General features: G+C 40.8%; 3 protein-coding genes across 3 annotated transcripts in view; 1 reads left to right on the forward strand and 2 right to left on the reverse strand.

Moving 5' to 3' along the window:
- FAM117B (family with sequence similarity 117 member B) overlaps window positions 1–9167 on the forward strand; it is a 60302-nt gene extending 51135 nt beyond the window's left edge. The window contains exon 7 of the mRNA XM_023760361.1: window positions 5313–9167. Coding sequence (XP_023616129.1) covers window positions 5313–5625 — 313 coding nt within the window. The 3' untranslated portion in view covers window positions 5626–9167. The remainder of the gene's footprint in view (window positions 1–5312) is intronic.
- A 934-nt stretch (window positions 9168–10101) lies between these two features.
- On the reverse strand, window positions 10102–12387 carry LOC102435168 (T-cell surface glycoprotein CD1a-like). The gene is made up of 5 exons (XM_023763178.1): window positions 12327–12387; window positions 11721–11987; window positions 11012–11290; window positions 10523–10801; window positions 10102–10199 (listed from the first exon to the last, which is right to left on the reverse strand). Exons 1-5 carry the CDS (start codon window positions 12385–12387, stop codon window positions 10102–10104), a joined length of 984 nt encoding a protein of 327 aa, XP_023618946.1.
- Window positions 12388–20587: 8200 nt separating this feature from the next.
- LOC102417967 (T-cell surface glycoprotein CD1a-like) lies at window positions 20588–23173 on the reverse strand. Its single transcript, XM_023760370.1, has 5 exons — window positions 23074–23173; window positions 22447–22713; window positions 21736–22014; window positions 21014–21292; window positions 20588–20685 (listed from the first exon to the last, which is right to left on the reverse strand). Exons 1-5 carry the CDS (start codon window positions 23132–23134, stop codon window positions 20588–20590), a joined length of 984 nt encoding a protein of 327 aa, XP_023616138.1. The 5' UTR covers window positions 23135–23173.
- Window positions 23174–23486: the final 313 nt, after the last annotated feature.

Consider the following 23486-nt stretch of genomic DNA (forward strand, 5'->3'; position numbering starts at 1 on the left):
TGAGGGTGGCATCGCAACCTCCTGATCCGCCCTGCACTGTGCATGATGGGGCGGCACCCCAACTCCCCAATCGGCCCTGCTCTGAGCCTGACCAGGGGCTGTACCTAGGGATTGGGCCTGCCCTCTGCCACCCGGGAGCAGGCCTAAGCCAGCAGGTTGTTATCTCCCGAGGGGTCTCAGACTTCGAGAGGGCACAGGCCGGGCTGGGGGACCCCCCCCCCCCGAGTGCACAAATTTTTGTGCACTGGGCCTCTAGTATATATATAAAAGCCTAAGCGACCGGTCGACCGGCCAGTAACTATGATGTGCACTGACCACCAGGGGGCAGACACTCATTGCAGGAGCTGCCCCTGGTGGTCAGTTTACTTCCACAGCCAACCTCCCACGGCCGGCCAACCTCCCGTGATCCCTTCCCCTGGCTGGCAGGGTGGTCATTATGCTCGCACAGCCAATCCCCTGCAGCCAGACAACCTCCCGCGGTCCATCCCTCCGGACTAGGGAAGATGGCCCCTATCAACCCCAATCGCTGGCCAGACTGAGGGACCCCATCCATGCATAATCTTGTGCACCAGGCCTCTAGTTGGTGTATAAAAAAAACCATAGATTTTTGGGTGTTAATTTTGTATCCTGCTACATTGCCGAATTCATTTATTAAGCCTAGTAGCTTTTTGGTGAAGTCTTTAGGGTTTTCGATGTACAATATCATGCCATCTGCGAATGACAGTTTTATGTCCTCTTTTCCAATTTGGATGCCTTTTATATCTTTTTCTTGTTTGATCACTATGGCTAGCACTTCCAGTACTGTGTCGAATAGGAGTGGTGAAAGAGGTCATCCCTGTCTTTTTCCTGTTCTTAGGGGAAATGGTTTTAGTTTTTGCCCATTGAGTATGATGTTGGCTGTAGGTTTGTCATATAAGGCTTTTATTATGTTGAGGTATGATCTCTCTATTCCCACTTGGCTGAGAGTTTTTATCAGAAAAGGGTGTTGGATTTGGTCAGGTGCCTTTTCTGCATCAATTGATGTGATTTTTGTCTCTCAATTTTTTTATATTATGTTTCATGTTTATTGATTTGCGGATATTATACCAGTCTTGCATCTCTGGAATAAATCCCACTTGGTCATGGTGTATGATCTTTCAAATGTAATGCTGGATCCAGTTTGCTAGAATTTTGTTGAGGATTTTAATTTTAGCATGTATGTTCATCAGAAATATTGGCCTGTAATTCTCTTTCTTTATAGTGTCTTCATCTGATTTGGGATTAGGGTAATGCTGGCTTCATAGAAAGAGCTTGGAAGTGTGCCTTCCTCTTGAGTTTTTTGGAATAGTGTGAGGATAGCTTTTAGTTCTTCTTAAATGTTTGGTAAAATGCCACTGTGAAGCCATTGGTTCAGGGCTTTTGTTTGCTGGAAACTTTTTGATTTTTGTTTCAATTTCATCTGTACTTATTGGCCTATTCAGGTTTTTTGATTCTTTCTGATTGAGTTTTGGAAGGTTGTATTTTTCTAGGAATATGTCCATTTCGTCGAGGATGTCCAGTTTGTTGGAGTAGAGTAGTTCGTAGTATTTTTTTACAATCCTTTGTATGTCTCTGGGGTCGATTGTTACTTTACCTCTCTCATTTCTGATTTTGTTTATTTGGGTCCTCTCTCTTTGTTTCTTGGTGAGCCTGGCTAGACGTTCATCATTCTTGTTTATCCTTTCAAAGAACCAGCTCTTGGTTTCATTGATCTTTTGTATTGTATTTTTGGTCTCTATGTCATATATTTCTGCTCTGATCTTGTTATTTCCTTCCTTCTGGTTCCTCTGGGGTTTTCTTGTTGCTCTCTTTCTAACTCTTTAATTTGCAAGGTTAGATAATTTATTACCATTTTTTCTTGTTTTTTTGAGGTAGGCTTGTAGAGCTATGAACTTCCCTCTCAGGACTGCTTTCTCTGTGTCCCATAGATTTTGGATTGTTATGTTTTCATTGTCATTTGTTTCAGGATGCATTTTCTTCTTTGATCTCTTTGGTAACCCAATCCTTGTTTAATAGCATGCTATTTAGCCTGCAAGTGTTTTATTTTTTTCATCGTTTTTATTGTAGTTGATTTCTGATTTTATGCCATTGTGATCTGATAAGATGTTTGGTATGATTTCTATCTTCTTAAATTTGAAGAGACTTTGCCTGTGTCTTAAAATGTGGTTTGTCTTTGAAAATGATAACTTCTTAAGGAAAAATGATAAATTTTTAAGAAAAAACAAAATTTTAAAACTATTTCTGAGATTTTGTTTTTGGTAGTTATGGTTCTTGAGTTGAGAAGAAAGGTTTTGTATAATATGAATACTTACACCTTCTATTACCAAAAGTATAAGTCATACACTCCCAGGGGTTGGTAGTGTGATTCTTAGGTAATATGTTTCTAGAAGTTAAGTGTTAGAGGTCAGGAATGATTCCTCTTGATGGTTTGGTGCTTTTTGGTGCTTTTTACTGTTAACGTCCTGTTTTCTTGATCTGGGTGCTAGTTAGACAAAGTTACTGTTTATATTATTTTGTGTAAATATTTTCATAAATGTTTTTATGAAAGCAACAGGAAATTAAACTTTTTAGATTCTCTCATTAAAAAATATCAGTCAGGCCCTAGCAGATTTGGCTCAGTTAATAGAGCATCAGCCTGCAGACTGAAGGGTTCCAGGTTTGATTCTGGTCAAGGGCACATTCCTGGGTTGCGGGCTCGATCCTGGGAGTGGGGGTGGGGGGGTGAGGGACGCGTGCAGGAAGCAGCTCATCAATGGTTCTCTCTCATTATTGATGTTTCTCTCTCTTCTTCTCTGAAATCAATAAAAAAAATATATATAGTTCACACACTCCTGATTGGGGGTTTAATCAGCAACTAGGTATGTGCCCTGTATAGTAATTGAAACGGTGACATTCTGGTACACAGGATGACACTACAGCTAACTCAGTCATACCAGCCCGTGCTTGTCTTAGGTCATTTTTAAGAGGATAAACTCAGCCCTGGAAAGTGTGGCTCAGTTGGTTGGAGCATCGTGCCATATACCAAAACCGTGGTGGTTCAGTTCTGGTCAAGGCACATACAGGTTGCAGGTACAGTCCCTGATCAGGGTGCAAGGCAACTAATCAGTGTTTCTTTCTCACATCTATGTTTTTTCTCTCTTTCTCCTTCCTCCTCCCTCCCTCCCTCTCTCTCTCTCTCTATCTCTATCTCTATCTCTATCTCTCACCCACCCCATCTCTAAAAGCAATTTTTAAAAATAAAATTTAAATTTTAAAAGAAGATAGCTTCTACCTGAACCGGTTTGGCTAAGTGGATAGAGCATCGGCCTGTGGACTGAAAGGTCCCAGGTGCGATTCCAGTCAAGTGCATGTACCTTGGTTGCGGGCACATCCCCAGTAGGGGGTGTGCAGGAGGCAGCTGGTCGATGTTTCTCTCTCATCGATGTTTCTAATTCTCTAAACCTCTCCTTTCCTCTCTGTAAAAAATCTGTAAAATATATTTTAAAAAATAAAATAAAAGAAGATAGCCTCAAACAAATTAAATAATTAAAAACCTAGGACTTGCCCAGCTGGTGTGGTTCAGTGGTTGAACATCGACCTATGATCTCTGTCAGGGCACATACCTGATTTGTGGGCTCAATCCCCAGTAGAGGGCATGTAGGAGGCAGCTGATCAGTGATTCTCTCTCATCATTGATGTTTCTGTCTGTCTCTCCCTCTTCCTTCATCTCTAAAGTAAAAAAATATATATTTAATAAAGAAAATTAAGCCTCCCCGATTTGGTTCAGTGGATAGAGTGTTGGCCTGTGGACTGAAGGGTCCTGGATTCGGTTCTGGTTAAGTGCACGTACCTTGGTTGCAGGCTCCTCCCCTGCCCTGGCCCTGGTCAGGGCTCATGCATGCAGGAGGCAGCCAGTTGATGTGTTTCTCTCATATTGCTATTCCTCCCTGTCTTTCCCTCTCTCTTCCACTCTCTCTCTAAAAATCAATGGAAAATATCCTCAAATGAGGATTTAAAAAAAGAAAAAGAAAAACATACTCTCAGATAGTAAAAATAGAGGAGTGTGTCCTCTTAACAGCAGCTATCCAAACACATTTGTGGGCCTAAAAGTACTCAATGAGTTAAGTTTCTATTTTATTTAAGAAACAATTTAAATGATGTAATTTTTAAATGTAATAATATGTTTCATGTAACCCAATGTACCAGACATATGTCATTTCAACATGTAGTCAATGTAAAACGTTATTCATTATTTTGCATTCCTTTTAGGTACCAGGTTGCCAGAATCTGGTATATATTTCACACTGATGACACTTCTCAATTCTGACGGGCCACATTTCCAGTGTTCAGTAGCCACATTTCATGACTTTTCTGGTGGAGAGAGCAGATCTAGACCCTTCCAGGAGAGGCATGGGACTAGTATATCCATAGGTCCCACACTGAGAGAGGGCCTTGCCATCTATTGAACACTTACTGTGTGCCAGGCACTGGGATTTATCTCCTTAAGTCCCAACAACAAGGGTGGGAGGTAGGGGGTGTTCAACCCATCTCATAGCTGAGACAACTGAGGCTCAGAGGGGTGAGTCACACAGTGGCTGGAACCAAGGCCCGCTGCCCCAGGCTTCTGCAGCCAGAGCCCTCAGGGGGAGGCTTAGGCCAGGAGAGGACCAGTGAGGTGGCAGCTGGAGCGGGGCCTGTCTTCATGAGCCCACTCCCTCATGTAATGTCTTTATTCATAATTATTACATTTGTCAGAGCTGTTCACGGGCAGTATTCACTGTTCATCGATAAAATCTGCCACCCAAAGCGTTGTCCACTTGACACTCCTTTCTTTTTGCACCCACTCCCAAGGCCTGTTTATTCATTCTTTACCACCCAGCTCAGGTGTGACTTCCTTTGGAAGGTTGCTTCTCCCCAAACTCTCTCTCCTCCTTTGTGCACTGGTTGTCACTTCCTGTGCTCCTTGTAAGCCTTTTACAAGCCATTTTATCACATCTCTCAGGCCCTCTTACAGGGGCTCTTTACCTGTTTTGTGCTATGGACCCTTTTGGCAGCCTGGGAAAGCTTATGGTGCCCTGGGCTCGCCAGGGAACTGACAGCAGCAAGGTGAATGGTGTCCTCCCGGTGTTCTGAAATACAGATTCTGAATCATGTGTCTAATCCGCTTTGGTCCATAACATTTGAAGCTTTTGACGTAGCTTGAATTTTGTGTTCCTTATGTGTGCCTGTTATCTGCTTTTAAAAAATAATAGTAAAGGAATGTATTTCCACTGTTCTATGACTTAAATGCATTGGGTTGTCTGTTCCATATCTAGGCCAAAACAACTTCATGAAATCCCAGCCTTTTACTGTCCTGACAAAAACAAGGTGAATTTCATTCCTAAAAGCGGCTCTGCTTTCTGCCTCGTCAGCATCCTCAAGCCACTCCTTCCCACGCCAGATCTTACCCTCAAGGGCTCTGGCCACAGCCTGACGGTCACCACTGGCATGACGACCACTCTGCTGCAGCCCATCGCCATGGCCTCCCTGTCTGCAGAGCAAGACCGAGTCTCCCGAGGAACAAGTACAATCATGCCATCGGCCTCGCTACTCACACCACCCGAACCAATTGAGGAGGCTGAAGGGTAGGTCCCAGTGCTGCGTAGCGACTGCTCCCTCAGATCTCCTGACTGTGATGGCACCTTGCGCTCGCGCTCAGTTGGCTGTGCCCTGCTCAGGCTTCCAGGGTGACTCCCAGCACAGCTTCTGGAAGAACACCCTCTGGTGGCCGGCTCGCTGAAAGGCCAGCCCTCAGTGCTTAGCCTGCTTTCTCCTAAAGCGCCAGTTGGAACAGAAAGGTCTCATTCTTTGCTTTTGGTGGGCTGATACCACTTTTTTTGTTGTTGTTGTTTTGTTTTCAAATTAAACTTCGTTAGAAATAAAAACACAACAAAACACTGACCCCTGCAAATGATTCCTGGAGACGTGAATGATGCTGCAAGAACCATCTTTTATATGATAATGACTATTTTATAAAACCAATGTGACATTTTCTGAAACGTAGCAAACAGATGTTCAAAAGAGTCTTTGGTGGCCTCTGTTTCTTGTTTCCCTTTCTCAATGTGTGCTTTTCTCAGCTGTTTTCAGCTTTGGGACCAAAGGGATTGTTGACATTTTCCCAGCAATCTTATTCTCATGACTGTGTTCTCCTCCCAAACAAGAATTGATAAGTAAATGCGTTGAACAAGTATATAAAAAAAGAAATAAAAAGCAATATTAGTACATGATGTGATTTATGTTTTTTGATGTCAGAAGTTTGTGCTTTGGGTGAAATATTTGTAAAACTGCTGTTCTCTTCACTACTCCTGTGTACATTCCACCATGTGCTCAGAAAAATTGTAGTCTGGAGATGAGTGCTTAACAAGTTCTCACCCATCATTGGAAGTTGGTTTGAAAGTACATGAGCCAATAGGAAGCTGCGCAGTGTTGATTGCTAGCTAGGAGTAATAAGCCCCTTTGGTTTTCTGCACAGTATTTGTCATATGATCTCCTTTTACCACAGGTATCCTACCTTTCATCATCACTGTATCATAGTCCCAGAGATCCTAAAATGATGGTGCATGGATTTCCTTCTTTGCTTTTGTGATGTTGTTGTCTTGTGGACTTGGTCCGGGTTAGTAGTTTGCCAGGAGCCTAATCCATTGAATAGCAATCCGTAGTCACAGAATCTTGCGACTGACAGTTTATTTATGTAGTTGGCACTGAGATGTTGTTACCTACAGGTTTTGCTAGTTGTCCGTCCAACATTCCACACAGTGGGAAACAGGCAAAGAGAGCTTTGGGGCATAAGCCACAGGAACCTTTGAAAAATCCATCCAGTTTTGGATTTAGGTTCATCCTAATACAGTTACTGCCAGTGTCATGTGTCAGCAGTATTTCATGTGTGGGAATGTGGTAGTAAAATTAAGGAGCAGCTCTTTTAAAAAGTGAGTTCCAGCAAACTGTGTTGGCAGCAAGCATCCTTCTGAGGTCTTCATATACTACCTTATGATGCAATGCTGTAATGTTCTTATACATATTAAAGGGAGAAAAATTTAAATACTTGTAAAAGGAGACAGTTTAAAGGGTTAACTATGTCAGTTTATCCAGACATATCCCATCAAGGAAAACCTAGTGGTAGCAATACATCTTCTGAAAGGACTTCATATACTCATGCAACTTTAAAATATCTAAGTAATGAAAAGCATGCCCTGTTAAAGTTAAAATGAAGATGTATTTAGGGAAGTTAGATAAATTCAAACATAAGTCTGTCAGGTTAGTTGGTGAGACTGATGAATTTTGGTACCTTTTTTGTTTAAAATTAATTTACTTGGAATTTGTACATGTGGCTTCTAAGTCAGTTATATAGGATCTAAATGTTCTGTTTGGTTTACTAAGAACTTTGATTCTTTGCCTTTGACTTTACCATTGCACCACAGAGAACTGCTCTATCAGCAGTACAGGAAAGGTAAAAGTGAGGGTCAGGTGAGTTAGTGTAAAAGGCAGGAACAGGAAGTTAAAGACAAGGTTAAAAATCACGCACACAGCTGTTTTTGGATGACTTGAGTTCTGTTAAATCTGTGTTCTTTTCTTTGCCTCACACTTAACTTTCTTGTGTCTCCATCCCTACAACTTACAAGGGTATTTTACAGTTAGAATGCCACTTTGTAAAGTTTTTCCTTTTACTCTGTTGTGCATGTTGGTCTGTTTCGCATTTTTCTGTAGAGTTTCATATATCCTTAATCTAAAGTAATTTAAATAGGAATGGGATAACTTTATTATTTACATAGTCTTGTAAATGGAACTTGTAATGTCTGGTTGTAAGGAGAATGTGAATTTGTAGGTAAATGAATTGTATGGCAACCAAGCATATCCCCTGGATTTGGGAGAGATAGAGCCTGAGATTTGAAGAAGAAGAAAAAAAAGGTAAAAATTAAAAACAACTCTAACTGCCAGCGCCAAAGGGCTAATTTTAAACATGGGAGCTTTATCGCAGTTTAGAAAAAATGCTAAGGTCCATTCCACTTTATTTAACCCATAGTTCACAAGGGGTTGATTTTTTTTAATGGGTCTCAATAGGGTTTTCTAAAATTACTTTCTACAATTGTTATTCTATAGAAAACTGTACAGGAAGTCAGTAAATTAGAATAACTTCAATTGGAATATAATTTAATTTTTTTATAATTTTAAATAAATGTGTTTCCATTGTAGTAAAAGAAATAGGTGGCATGTACATTTTGGCAAAAGGAGCTATTATGTGGTTAATTACTTTATCAGTCTTAAGTTATTGTTTTTTACCCTTAAAGAATTGGTTGTGGTAAAAACATGTGAATTTACTGGTTTTGATCATGACTGAGTCTGTTGCTTGTCATGTTTCTGTGTGAGCAGTTATGTTTTTAAAAATATCTGTTTTTCCTTTTTGATTAATATGAGCATGGATGCCAAAATTATTTTTACTCTAGATTCTTCTTGTTGTGTAAAATGTTTCTTAACACTTATGACAAGCCAAATCCACATTTTAGAAGGTGCTATTGCTACCTGTGGGATAACTGGCAACAAGACAGGCTTTTTCTTTTCAATGGTTGGCTTTTACTCGAAGGTATTAAAAAAATGGCAGAATTTGTAGCCTTGGGGGTATGTCCAAGTTTAGGACTGAGTTGTCAAGATTTTCTTTTGTTAAGGAAATAACAGGAAAATTGCCACTACTGAATTTACTATACTATTCTAAACTTAAGATTCATTCCTTGATGCATTGACCAGTGGAGGTATCCGGACCAGTGGAAGTGCTGAATTTGCATTAAACTAAGAATACTTAACTCTGCACTTTAAGGTTTAAGTTTTACTCTGCCTTAAATTAATGATAGGCAGAGCAGCCCTGAACAATATATGTTGTTTATGCAATCCTGTTGAAGAATATAATTTATTTTTTTTAAAGTTTGTATCTTTCATCTCTGTTGAAGCTGTTTAAACCTTTTTTAAATGCAATTTTTAAAATTTTTGTTTTTCTAATAAAATTATCTCTAAAAGAACAGCATTTCCAATGGTGATAAATATTGTTACTATATACTTATGTATTCCCTGTATCTGAACACTTGTTGCTGCCTCACAAGAAAATAGAACTTTTATGTTAAAATAAAGTCTGTCCTTCTTGAGTTTTTTCCTGTGTACTTTTATGGATATTGCCTCAAATTTTCTTTTCATACACCTCGAGGCTGAATTAACTTTAAATAGTATATTCTTTTTCACAAATTGATAGAAAAATGCGTTTGTGTTAAGTAGCAGGATATATAATATTGTCGCTTGTTACTTCCTTGTTTTCTCCTTCCTTGCTCTAGAAATTCAGGTACCTGATCTTAGTGGTAAAAGCTAAGCAAACTTAACACAGGCTTTTATTGAAAGCATATTACATACAGTTATACACTTTGTAAATGATACGAATTTCAAAAAGACATAGACTTTGCTCTCAGGCTTAAAAATTAGAAGGTGAAAAGGGGCCTACATGAGTATAAAAACGGATAAAAAGTGAGAAGTAGATTCAGCAACGTCCACTGAAAAGTGTGGTGGGAGTTCAGATGCTGCCTCCACTTGTGAATCAGGGAAAGCCCCCATAGAGATGTGACATCTGAAATGGCCTGAGATTCATCAGTTTTTCAATATGTAGCGGTTGCTAGGATCTAATTTCATCCAGAGTTAAAATATGACTTTTTATCTCTGAGCCAGGTCAGAAAGCAAGTCCTGCAAAATTACCTTTAGCTCATATTACTAACTAACCATTAAACACACAAATAACATAAAGCAACCGAAGGTGTACATGGAGAGCTGAACGGACATTATCGCCGTGCTGCATTTAAATATGTCTGGAATCCCAGGGCTGCTGGATCTCATTTCAAAGGCAGAAGATTGGCAGGAGGCTCACAATGTGACCTAATAAGAATAAAGATGAAAGTTACTCTGCGTGAGGTGGAGGTGAGAATTGAAGAATAGAAGGAAACGGACTGAGGAAAGAAGGTCTAAGAGGAGAGAGAAGAAAGGTGGGAAGACAAGTAGGGAGTGGATGAAAGAACAGGAAAGATGGGCAGAAAAAACTCACCAGCGCTTCCTAAGCCAAAATGCAAGAGGTGTCAGAAGCACCAGGGACACCATCACTGCCAAGATGATCAAGCCCACGGAGTTCTGAGGATGTTCTGTGGGTTTGGGTGCACACAAGGTGTCATTGCCAATCCACCCCCTGTTTACTGCATCCCTGGTCTGTCTGTTTTGTTATAGTGTTCGCCTCACTAATCTTTGTTCTTGTTTCCTCTCTCTTCCCTCTTCAGAGATGAATCTTTCATCTAACCCTCAACATCTTCCTACTTCTGCAGGTCTCATTTTCAATTCTTTTATTTGTTGAACTAGTTTCATTCTTTTGGGTCTGGCGTCCATAAATCCCATTTTTTTTACTTGGCTCTCCTGCTCTGCTTGTGGGCCATCTACCCCTATTCCCAGTGATGGCCCCAGTTTTTCTTACCCAAGTAGAGGAGGATGTCCTGGCCTCCTAGGCTGCTATGTCTCACCCGGCAATACAGGCCAGATGTCTCAGTGGCTTCCACCTCCAAGAAAACCTGAAGGTACCATGTCCCGTCAGCATTGGGCAAGATACCACTTTGTTGAGTGCCCTGTTGTACCTGTTGACCTCGCATCCACTTTACCCAAATTGGCTTTGGATGGAAGCCAGAGACATGGCAAACCAGCATCTGACGGTCAGGACCAGGATTGGGGCCAGTGGACAGCCAGGCCTCTGGTTTTACTGCAGAGAACAGGAGAGATACTCAGATAAGGACTCTAACACAGACTTGGAGGTTCATATCTTCACATCAGCTTAGACAGACACATCTATCCCATGCTGGGAATTCATCACGCATTATCCTTCTCCCTCTTGACTCCTTATCTTTAATTTAGAGGGAAGGTGGGAAGGTATAATTTTAGAAAATTCTTGGAGGAAGGATATGGGACTGACCTTGTCTCTGGAGATCTGCCTTCCCTGCATCAAGAATACTCAAGAGGAAACGTGGGCAGGTGTCACTGAGAATCCTCTGTATTATTTTGTTGGCAACATGATACTGATTGAATCGTCTGCTCATAAGCTGAGCTCTAATTTCATCCTGTACAGATGGCCACCATGAACTGTTCTGGAAGTGCATGATCTCTGATCCTTGATAAGCGAATCGATAGAAGGCTACTATGGCTCCCCCAGGGTGCAGCTCACAGCCTGCTGTTAGCTGTACCTCAAAGGGATCTAGGGAAGAAGGGTTGTAAATTAGAGGAAAGGGAGTAAAGATGAAATTATTGGAAGCAAAAAAAAAGGAAATAAAGTGTGCGGGATTTGAGGTAATGGAACAAATTTTGGTTTGATGAGAAGTTCAGAAAAAGTGTAATTGGTGGTAGTTGAAGGTAGAGGAAAAAATGAATGCTTCCCTTTTTTTGAAAATAGAAGTGAGCAAATTATTGAAAGAAGGAGACATAAATGCTGAGAGCAAGAGAATAAGGAAGCACGTAGTATGAGTTGTAAATAACCCAGACTGAATGATGCAATAGGTTACAATAAATGTGCAGACAGAGAATGCTGAAGAGATTGAATGTAGGGGAAAATTGGAATAAGGAACTCATTGAGACGCACACCCCTCACCCAGCAGATTGCACCTCTCCATTTTGGGAATTGAACTTACATTTAAGCTGCCATTGACTGGCACGTCTCTGAAGTTCGATCCGCAATTCAATGAAGAGTGCATGGTTGAACTCTTGCAGTTCTTTTATCTCTTTCTTGCTCAAGTTGCCCTTGGACCAAGGACGCAGGAAAATAAAACTGCCAGAGTTGGTGTCCCAGCCATGAGTCTGCAAGTCACCCAGCCAACCTGAGTGCCTACTTTTCACCCAGGAATGGTTGTAGAAGGATGAGCTGTGGATAATTTTGAAGGAGATCTCCTCCTGGAAGTCTGTGGCTAAAGAACACAGAGAATGAGGAGAAGAAAAGGCATCTGGAAGGAGAGAGAATGAAGAAAGGTGCCAGGAAGGAAACACTCAGAATCTGGAGATAAGGGAAACCATGGCTACCTCAGCAGACATTCAGCTGCCCAGGGCCCAGGCTTTACAAACAACCTTCAGAAGGGCACAGGGTCCCAGAGTACGGGATACTGAGAACTACGCTGACATTCTCCTCTCCAGGTATGTTCCGAGGTCACCACACCACACAAACACACACACACACACACACACACACACACACACACACACACCCCTTTTGCATCCAACAAGGCAGTTGCCAGAGTTCTTACCATATTCATTGTCACCAGCTGCGAGGAGAACAGCTAGCAATGGAATTTGCAGAAACGGCATTTCAGTTACAGATGTTATTTCTTTCTCAGGAAAGTTTGTCTTTAGCTTCTGTTTTAAATAAATCTACTCTACAATACCTCTATTCTGACTTCCTTCTTCTACGAACAAACCACCACAAAAAAAAAAAAAGTGCTCCTTTCCTAAACTCTAGGCACTGATTCAGCCTCTCATTTTCCCTGCACTTCTGACTTTCAACTTCTCTCCTTGCTACCAGCCTTCATTCTGTTCATCTTTCTCTAATTCAGCCTCTATAAACTAAGTCTTATGTGGCATTGAAAAGTCAGTTTACCTCTGGAGACATTTTCTTCTCATTCAGACAATGAAAGCATAAAACTAAATGGTTTTCCAATTCCTACCTGATGTTCTGTTGTCCCTGCTCTTTCCTGTCACTCTGTCCTTTTCTTCCCAAATTTCAATACTCTTCAAATACTCTCTTCTTCTGTCTAAGCCCCACCCCATTGTATCATATCTCTGACATCTCATTGGCTGCTTTATTTGATTTTCAGGATCTCCTATGGTTGCCCTGTGTAACATTATAAACTGCTACTTCATTATCCTTAGAGAAGAACCGGTAGCCATCACACAGACCACAGGAACCTGCAAACATAAAGAAAAATCTCCTCTGTTTGACTGGCATTGATATATATTCATTTACCCAGAGTCAGTCAGCACCTGCCTGGATACAAGCATCTTGCAACACTCATGAGTATCTAGTGGTCTACAGGGCAATCACTTTATTCAAGGAGCTTTCATTCTACTTAAGAAGGAAGCACATAAACTAAGGACTATAAACCTTGGTGTGCTGGGTTTTATTATAATGTATAAACTAGACAAAAACAAGCCTCTTGAAACAAAGTCCCAACCCCTTAACTGATGTTGCCCACGCAGAATCTTGGCTTCAGTGATTTTCTCAGTGTGTTAGGTCTGTATACCTCTGTTGTGCTGGGTCCCCAACTCTAGCAGAATGCCTCCTGGCTAGGTGCTCAGTGAATAAGTTTGAATGATTGAATAATTGGGTTCAGGCTTCCAATTATTTTTTTCATTAGACAGATTTTAAACATCATTTTTTAAGGTATCAGAAATCTTTGCTGTATTTCTACTTGGTGAAATGAGAATCTTATACAGTTTTATGTAGAATTAAAATATATGCTAATATGCATGACGTTTACACAGAGGATTATGCTGTAAATCTATTAGTTATAATTTTTTAAAAACAGTGATAATTTGTGGGATATTAAATTAATAGAGTATTCTGGAGTTCTTTATCCAAGATTTCCTTCTTACTGGCCCCGCTTGGATGGTCCAGCTTATTTTATCATACACTGGTCTTTGCTGGCCATGCTGACCCTGTTCTTTCATGCTTATCGTGTTTAAAAGGCTCTTAAAATGTTGTCTTCCTTTGTAACTTCTAGATAAATGTGCTCTGGCCGTTTTGTTATTTATTTGTATACAAGTAAGTTATCTAAGACTAATTCTTAGAATATTTTGGGAAAAAGTTAAGATTATCTTAACCTATAATTAAAAAGCCAAACGGGAGGCAGTAAGGGTTTATTTGTATTTCAATTTGGGACGCACAGATTCAAGCAGAAACCACCTAGTGTCCTGATTTCAGGGTGAGAGGAAGGGAAATTTAGGAGAAAAGACTGGGATAATTTCATGAATATAAAAAAAAAGATTTCTATTGGTGCTAACAAACTGATAAGATAAATTACTCTATGGCTATTGTAGGGGTTCAGAACAGGCCTCCCCAGAATGTGCCACTATGGCATTCGTATTATTTTGAGCCTTAGCATTGGAATTATGTTGAGCCAAAGACAATTAAGACCTGCAGGTTTATAAGAATCTTTTACTTCTCCCTTAAAGAATTTATATGAGGGGACTTGCCCATAATAAGCTTTTAGCAGAAACATTTTTTAACTAATCTTCATGGCAGGGCAGACTACTGGTTACTGAACATCTCTTATTATCAACATTTTGAAGCCTCAAGCTTTCCTACCTCATCTTTACCTCAGAATTGGCTCTCATACCTCAATTTAAAAAGTGCCATGTGGTAAATCTGACAAGTTCAGTGTCAGAAAGTAGCCTCACTGGGTGACCTGTCATAACTTGCTAACTAGGCAGGTAACAATGGGTAGTCATGCTCTTGGTTTATATAAAAGGTGTATCTTTGCCTTAAGCAAGCTCTGTCCATTGTTCTTGTGCATCTAGGTCAGTGATGGTGAACCTATGACACACGTGTCAGAGGTGACAAGCGAACTCATTTTTTTGGGTGATTTTTCTTTGTTAAATGGCATTTAAATATATAAAATAAATATCAAAAATATAAGTCTTTGTTTTACTATGGTTGCAAATATCAATAAATTTCTATATGTGGCACGGCACCAGAGTTAAGTTAGGGTTTTTCAAAATGCTGACACGCCGAGCTCAAAGGTTCACCATCACTGATCTAGGTTAAAACACCTTTGAAATGTCATAAGTAATCTTTTGCAGACCCCTCTCAGGTGTAACCACCTCAAGGGAGCACATACTCTTGTTAACTGTCCTGCCCCCCTTTTGGTGCCCGGGACTACACTCCATGAACTGAGCCACACTGGCCAGGGCAGGACGCCCATGTTTTCCCCTGTGTCTTCAGACTTCCCTGGAAATCCCTCCTCTTGATCCATTGGTGCTTAGTCTACAAGCATGCTCATGTTCTAATAGCTGTTTCCTCAAACACCATCAGAGCTCTGGCATTTCTCTGTCCTCTAAAGCTTTCCTCAGAACCCAGATGGGAGCTCCCGTCCCACACAGTCTCACACACTCATCTGAACTCCCCCTCCCCAGCAGCAGTAACCTCAACTTCCCTGCTAGAGAAACCCACTGCCTCTTACAGTCAGGTGCCTTTTACTGAGCTGCTTCTTTTTCCTCTAACCTCTCTCTGGCATTCAGCATCTCTGTGTATCTGGTGTGAGTGCTTCTTGCCCTTCAAAGCAAGTCTCTTGCACTGAAAGAATCTGAGGACGGAGAGTCAAGATACATTCCTGGATGAGACACCTGCTGGATGCAGTGAATTGGAAAAAACACATCAGCATTCTGGCATCAGTTTTCTTATCTGTAATATAACTGTGTTGAAAGAAATAAATGTTTTCTAATCTTATCACCTTTCCCTCTAGCATTCTGTGTGTCTCACTGGGCTCCCTTTTTTCCTCATCCATGTGCTCTTCCTCCCCATTTTGCTTTTCCCTCATTTTTTAAACTTTACTTTTCAATTAGTTTATGTTAAATATTTAGTACTAGAGGCCCGGTGCATGAAATTCGTGCACGGGTGGGGTCCCTCCACCTGTCTGGTGATCAGGGCTGTTCATGGACCCAGTCTCGATCCCAATCCTGGGAGCTTCCTAATGGCTCTCACCTCACACCTCACTTTCCAGTACAGCCCACCAGTGCCTGAAGCAACCTAACCTATTGGTTGGAGCGTCTGCCCCCTGGTGTTCAGTTTATGTCATAGCAACTGGTCGAGCAATGGAACTCCCAGCAGAACGTCAGTCGAGGCACAATTTGCATATTAAGCTTTTATTATATAGGATTAGTTTTAGGTGTAGATCATAGTGGTAAGACTATTATATCCTTATAAGGTGTTTCTATTTAGTAATATTAGTTTCAGGTGTACAGCTTAGTGATGAGACAATTATATCCTTACAAAGTGTTCCCTCCAGTATTTTCAGTACCCACCTGGCTCCATACATAGTTACTACAGTATTACTAACTATATTCCCTGTGTTGTACTTTACATCCCTGTGACTATTTTGTAATTATCAATTTTACTTCTTTTAAAAAATTTTTTTTTTTATTGATTTCAGAGAAATAGGGAGAGGGAAAGAGAAATATAGAAACATCAATGATGAGAGAGAATCCTTGATTGGCTGCCCCCTGCATACCCCACACTGGGGAGCGAGCTGACGACACTGGCATGTGCCCTAACTGGAATTGAACCATGACCTCCTGGTTCATAGGTCGTTGCTCAATCACTGAGCCACCAGAGCTGGGCTCAATTTTACTTCTTAATCTCTTTACTTTTTTCACCCACTCAACCAATCTTCCTCCCCTCTGGCAACTGTTAGAGTCTGTTCCTGTGAGTTTGTTTCAATTTTATTCTTTAGATTCCATGTATAAAAGTTTTTATTTTTCTCTGACTGGCTTATTTCACTTAACATAATACTTTCTGGACCCACCCATACTGTCACAAATGGTAAGATTTTGTTCTTTTTTATGGCCGTGTAATATTGCATTGTATATCTGTGCTACCACCTTCTTACCCATCCTCTATTCATGGGCACTTGACTTGTTTCCATATCTTGGTCCTCCCTTGTTTCTCCTTCTGCATGTCTTAGCAGTCATTCTCCATTTAGCCTCCAGCTCAGCTCCCAGCCTCCTCTCCATTTTTTTCATAGTCCCCATCCATTCACTATCATCTCAGTCTTTCCTTTATGACTCATTTTGAACACTAAAGCCTTGTTTTATTGCGTGGCCCTTAAATTCCTGTGTGTAATATGTAAATCACAGTTATGGATTTTATTTCTGGAATGATGGCACAAAACATACCTTGAGAAGACTGTGATAATTCTCATGTGAGGGAAAGTACAGGGATGGAATGAGTGTCAAATGTTTTATCTTTCCAGCCAGTGTGGCTCAGTGGTTGAGCACTGACCCATGAACCAAGAGGTCCCAGGTTCAATTCCTGGTCAGTGCACATACCCAGGTTGCAGCCTCAGTCCCCATTAGGAGGACGTGCAGGAGGCAGTTGATTGATGTCTCTCTCATTGATGTTTCTCTCTCGCTCTCCCTCTCCCTTCCTCTCTCTTTAAAAAAAAATCAATGAAAACGTATTTTTAAAAAATTTTTTTTATTGCTTAAAGTATTACAAAGAGTATTACATAGGTCTCCTTTTTTTCCCCTCCCCTTGACATTCCCCCGGGCTCCCCTACCCCCCAGTGTCTTATGTCCATTGGTTATGCTTATATGCATGCATACAAGTTCTTCGGTTGATCTCTTACCCCTCTTTCTGCCCCCCAATCCTCCCCAGCCTTCCTGCTGTAGTTTGATAGTCTGTTTGATGCTGCTCTGTTTCTGTATCTATTTTTGCTCATGAGTTTATAATGGTCTCTATTATCCATAAATGAGTAAGATCATGTGGTATTTTTCTTTCATTAACTGGCTTATTTCACTTAGCATAATGTTCTCCAGTTCCATCCATGCTGTTGCAAATGGTAAGAATTCCTTCTTTTTTACAGCAGCATAGTATTCCATCATGTAGATGTACCACAGTTTTCTAATCCATTCATCTGCTCATGGGCCTTAGGCTGTTTCCAGATCTTAGCTATGGTGAATTGTGCTGCTATGAACATAGGGGTGCATATATCCTTTCTGATTGGTATTTCTGTTTTCTTGGCATATATTCCTAGAAGTGGGATCACTGGGTCAAATGGGAGTTCCATTTTTAACATTTTGAGGAAATTCCATACTGTCTTCCATAGTGGCTGCACCAGTCTGCATTACCACCAGCAGTGCATGAGTGTTCCTTTTTCTCCACATCCTCTCCAGCACTTGTCGTTTGTTGATTTGTTGATGATAGCCATTCTGACAGGTGTGAGATGGTACCTCATTGTTGTTTTAATTTCATTTCTCGGATGATTAGTGACTTTAAGCATGTTTTCATGTCTCTTGGCTTTCTGAATGTCCTCTTTCAAAAAGTGTCTATTTAGGTCCTTTGCCTATTTTTTGATTGGATTGTTTATCTTCCTTTTGTTAAGTTGTATGAGTTCCCTATAAATGTTGGAGATTAAACCCTTATCGGTGATAACATTGGCAAATATGTTCTCCCATGTAGTGGGCTTTCTTGTTGTTTTGTTGATGGTTTCTATTGCTGTGCAGAAGCCTTTTATTTTGATGTAGTCCCATTTGTTTATTTTCTCTTTAGTTTCCAATTCCCTAGGAGCTGTATCAGTTAAGCAAAGAGAGAGGACCCAAATAAACAAAATCAGAAATGATAGAGGCGAAATAACAACAGACCCCACAGAAACACAAATGATTGTTAAAAAATAATATGAAAAACTCTACTCCAACAACCTAGAAGAAATGGACATATTCTAGAAAAATACAACATTCCAAAACTCAATCAGGAAGAATCTAAAAATCTCAATAGGCCAATCACTATGGAAGAAATTGAAGCAGTCATCAAAAAGCTTCCAGCAAACAAAAGCCCAGGGCCAGACGGCTTCACAGGGGAGTTTTACCAAACATTCAAGGAAGAACTAAAACCTATCCTCCTCAGACTACTACAAAAAATCCAAGAGGAAGGAGCACTTCCAAGCTCATTCTATGAAGCCAGCATCACCCTAATAACAAAACCAGGTAAAGACAACACAATGAAAGAGAATTACTGGGCAATATTCCTCATGAACATAGATGCCAAAATCCTCAACAAAATCTTAGCAAATCGGATCCAGCAGTACATCAGAAAGGTCATACATTATGACCAAGTAGGATTTATCCCAGGGATGCAAGGATGGTACAATATCCGCAAATCAATAAATGTGATACATCACATAAACAAATTGAAAGAAAAAAACTCACATAGTCATATCAATTGATGCAGAAAAAGCATTTGACAAAATCCAACACCCATTTTTGATAAAAACTCTCAGCAATGTGGGACTAGAAGGATCATACCTCAACATAATAAAAGCCACATATGACAGGCCTACAGCCAACATCATACTCAATGGACAAAAACTAACACCATTTCCCCTAAGAACAGGAACAAGACAGGGATGCCCCCTCTCACCACTCCTGTTCAACATAGTACTGGAAGTTTTAGCCATTGCAATTAGACATGAAGATGAAATAAAAGGCATCCAAATTGGAAAAGAAGAAGTAAAACTGTCCTTATTCGCAGATGACATGATATTGTACATAAAAAACCCTAAAGACTCCATCAAAAAACTATTAAACTTAATAAATGAATTTGGCAATGTAGCAGGATACAAAATTAATGCCAAGAAATCTATGGCATTTCTACACACCAATGGTGAACTTACAGAAAGAGAGACTAAAAAAGCAATGCCATTTACCATCGCATCAAAAAAATTAAGTTACCTAAGAATAAACTTAACTAAAGAGGTAAAAGACCTTTACTCAGAAAACTACAGGACGTTGTAAAAAGAGAGGAAGACATAAACAGATGGAAGAACATACCATGTTCTTGGATTGGTAGAATCAACATCATTAAAATGTCCATACTACCCAAAGCAATCTATAAATTCAATGCACTTCCCATTAAAATGCCAACGGCATATTTCACAGACCTAGAACGAACTCTCCAAAAATTCATCTGGAATAAAAAAAAATAACCCTGAATAGCTGCCGCGATCCTGAGAAAGAAGAACAAAGTAGGTGGGATCTCAATACCAGATATCAAGCTGTATTACAAAGCCACTGTTCTCAAAACTGCGTGGTACTGGCACAAGAACAGACATATAGATCAATGGAATAGAATAGAGAGCCCAGAAATCGGCCCAAACCACTATGCTCAATTAATTTTTGACAAAGGAGGCAAGATCATAAAATGGAGTCAAGATAGTCTCTTCAATAAATGGTGTTGGGAAAATTGGACAGATACCTGCAAAAAATTGAAACTAGACCACCAACTTACACCATACACAAAAATAAACTCAAAATGGATAAAGGACTTAAATATAAGACGGAAAACCATAAAAATACTAGAGGAATCCAAAGGCAACAAAATCTCAGACATTTGCCGAAGCAATTTAAAATACGACTTTTATCTTAGAACCAAGTCAGAAAGCAAGTCCTGCAAAATTACCTTTAGCTTGTATTAATAACTAACCATTAAACATACAAATAACATATAAGCAACCAAAATTGTACATAGAGAGCTGAACGGACATTATCGCCATGCTGCGTTTAAATGTGTCAGGAATCCCAGGGCTGCTGGATCTCATTCCAAAGGAAGAAGAATGGCAGGAGGCTCACAGTGTGACCTAATAAGAACAGAGATGAAAGTTACTCTGCATGAGGTGGAGGTAAGAATAGAAGAGTAAAAGGAAAGAGACTGAGGAAAGAAGAACTAAGAGGAGAGAGAAGAAAGGTGGGAAGACAAGTAGGGTGTGGATGAAAGATCAGGAAAGATGGGCACAAAAACTCACCAGCGCTTCCTAAGCCAAAATGTAAGAGCTGTCAGAAGCACCAGGGGCACCATCACTGCCAAGATGATCAAGCCCATGGAGTTATGATGATGTTCTGTGGATTTGGGTGAACACAAGGTGTCATTTCAAACCCACCCCTGTTTACTGCCTTTCCCTGGTCTGTCTTTTTTATTTGAGTGTTTGCCTCACTAATCTTTGTTTTTGTTTCCTCTCTCCTTCCTCTTCAGAGTTGAATCTTTCATCTAACCCTTAACATCTTCCTACTTCTCAGATCTCTCATTTTCAGTTCTTCTATTTATTGAATTAATTATTTTCATTCTTTTGGGTGTGGAGTCCATAAATCCCAAATGTTTTACTTGGCTCTCCTGATCTCCTTGTGGACCATCTACCCATACCCCAGTGTGGGCCCCAGTTTTTCTTACCCAAGTAGAGGAGGATGTCCTGGCCTCCTAGGCTGCTATGTCTCACCCGGCAATACAGGCCAGATGTCTCAGTGGCTTCCACCTCCAAGAAAACCTGAAGGTACCATGTCCCATCAGCATTGGGCAAGATACCACTTTGTTGAGTGCCCTGTTGTACCTGTTCACCTCGCATCCACTTTACCCAAATTGGCTTTGGATGGAAGCCAGAGACATGGCAAACCAGCATCTGATGGCCAGGACCAGGATTGGGGCCAGTGGACAGCCAGGCCTCTGGTTTTACTGCAGAGAACAGGAGAGATATTCAGATAAGGACTCTAACACAGACTTGGAGGTTCATCTCTGCACATCATCCTACAACAGCGGTTCTCAACCTGTGGGTTGAGAACCCTTTGGGGGTCAAAGGACCCTTTCACAGGGGTCACCTAAATACATCCTGCATATCAGATATTTACATTATGATTCATAACAGTAGCGAAATTACAGTTATGAAGTAGCAACAAAAATAATTTTATGGTTGGGGGTCACCACAACATGAGGAACTGTATTAAAGGGTTGCGGCATTAGGAAGCTTGAGAACTACTGTCCTAGATGGACACATCTATCCCAAGCTGGGAATTCATCACACATTATCCTTCTCCCTCTTGACCCCTTATCCTCAATTTAAAGGGAAGGTGGGAAGGTGTAACTTTAGAAAATTCTTGGAGGAAGGATATGGGACTGACCTTGTCTCTGGAGATCTGCCTTCCCTGCATCAAGAATACTCAAGAGGAAACGTGGGCAGGTGTCACTGAGAATCCTGTGTACTACATTATTGATGAACAGGTGTTGATTGAATACTCTGCACATATCCTGAGCTGTTGTTCCACCCTTTGGAGATGGCAACCATGAATTGTTCTGGAAGTGCATGACCTCTGATCCTTGATAAGCGAAGCGATAGAAGGCTACTATGGGTCCCCCAGGGTGCAGCTCACAGCCCTTTGTTATCTGAATTTCAAAGGGATCTAGGAAAGAGGGATAGTAAATTAGAGGAAAAGGAGTAAAGATGAAATTAATGGAAGCAAAAAAAGAAAATAGAAGAAGTATGGGGGCATTGAGATAATGGAACAACTTTGGTTTGATCAGAATTTCAGAAAAAGTGTAATTGGTGGTAGTTAAAGGTAGAGGAAAAAATGACTTTTTTTGGGAACTGAAGTGAGCAAATTGTTCAAAGAAGGTGACATATATGGTGAGAGCAAGAGAATAAGGAAGTACTTAGTGTGAAAGAGTTGTGATTATAATAACCCAGGGTGAATGAAATGCAATAGGATACAATAAATGTACAGACAGAGAATGCTGAAGGGATTGAATGTGGGGAAAATTGGAATAAAGAACTCATTGAGACACACACCCCTCACCCAGCACATTGGGTCTCCCATTTTGGGAATTGAACTTACATTTAAACTTCCATTCACTGGCATGTCTGTGAAGTTTGTGCGGCATTTCAATGGAGAACGCACGGAGGAATTCTTCCAGTTCTTTTATCTCTTTTTTGCTCAAGTTGCCCTTGGACCAAGGACGCAGGAAAATAATTCTGCCAGAGTTGGTGTCCCAGCCATGAGTCTGCAAGTCACCCAGCCAAGCAGAGTTCTGAATTTTCACCCAGGAACGGTTGTAGAAGGATAAGCTGTGGGTAATTTTGAAGCCAATCTCCTCCTGGAAGGCTGTGGCTAAAGAACAAACAGAATGAGGAGAAGAAAAGGCATCTGGAAGGAGAGAGAATGAAGAAAGGTGCCAGGAAGGAAACACAGAATGTGGAGATTAGGGAAGCCATGGCTACCTCAGCAGACATTCAGCTGCCCAGGCCCCAGGCTTTACAAACAAATGTCAGAAGGGCACAGGGTCCTAGAGTACGGGATACTGAGAACCACGCTGACATTCCCCTCTCCAGGTATGTTCTGAGGACACCACACCACACAGAAACAAACACACACACACACACACACACACACACACACACACACACACACACCAACTCACCCACCCTCTTTTGCACCCAACAGGGCAGTTGCCAGAGTTCTTACCATCTTCAGTGTCACCAGCTGCGAGGAGAACTGCTAGCAATGGAATTTGCAGAAACAGCATTTCAGTTACAGATGTTATTTCTTACTCAGGAAACTTTGTCTTTGGCTTTTTTTTTTTAAATAAAACTACTCCACAATACCTCTATTCTGACTTCCTTCTTCTACCAACAAACCACCACCACCAAAAAAAAAGGTGCTTTTTCCCTAAACTCTAGGCACTGATTCAGCCTCTCCTTTCCCCTCCACTTCTGACTTTCAACTTCTCCCCTTGCTACCAGCCTTCATTCTGTTCATCTTCCTATAATTCAGCCTCTATGGACTATGTCTTATGCGCTATTGAAAAGTCAGTTTACTTCTGGGAACATTTTCTTCTCATTCAGACAATGAAAGCATAAAACCAAATGGCTTTCCAA

This window comes from Myotis lucifugus, unplaced genomic scaffold, assembly GCF_000147115.1.
Source record: "Myotis lucifugus unplaced genomic scaffold, Myoluc2.0 scaffold_3, whole genome shotgun sequence".
In the NCBI taxonomy this organism is placed as follows: domain Eukaryota; kingdom Metazoa; phylum Chordata; class Mammalia; order Chiroptera; family Vespertilionidae; genus Myotis; species Myotis lucifugus.

Excerpts from the sequence above, each read along its gene's own strand:
- LOC102417967 (XM_023760370.1), bottom strand. The coding sequence starts at position 23,134 with ATGCTGTTTCTGCAAATTCCATTGCTAGCAGTTCTCCTCGCAGCTGGT. Across the intron at positions 22,714-23,073 it reads AGCTGGTGACACTGAAGATG|CCTTCCAGGAGGAGATTGGC; the intron begins GTAAGAACTCTG and ends CTTTAGCCACAG. Across the intron at positions 22,015-22,446 it reads CAGTGAATGGAAGTTTAAAT|ATCCCTTTGAAATTCAGATA; the intron begins GTAAGTTCAATT and ends CCTCTTTCCTAG.
- LOC102435168 (XM_023763178.1), bottom strand. The coding sequence starts at position 12,387 with ATGCCGTTTCTGCAAATTCCATTGCTAGCTGTTCTCCTCGCAGCTGGT. Across the intron at positions 11,291-11,720 it reads CAGTCAATGGCAGCTTAAAT|ATCCCTTTGAGGTACAGCTA; the intron begins GTAAGTTCAATT and ends CTTCTTCCCTAG. Across the intron at positions 10,200-10,522 it reads GGACATCCTCCTCTACTTGG|AACATCCTCAGAACTCCGTG; the intron begins GTAAGAAAAACT and ends CCAAACCCACAG.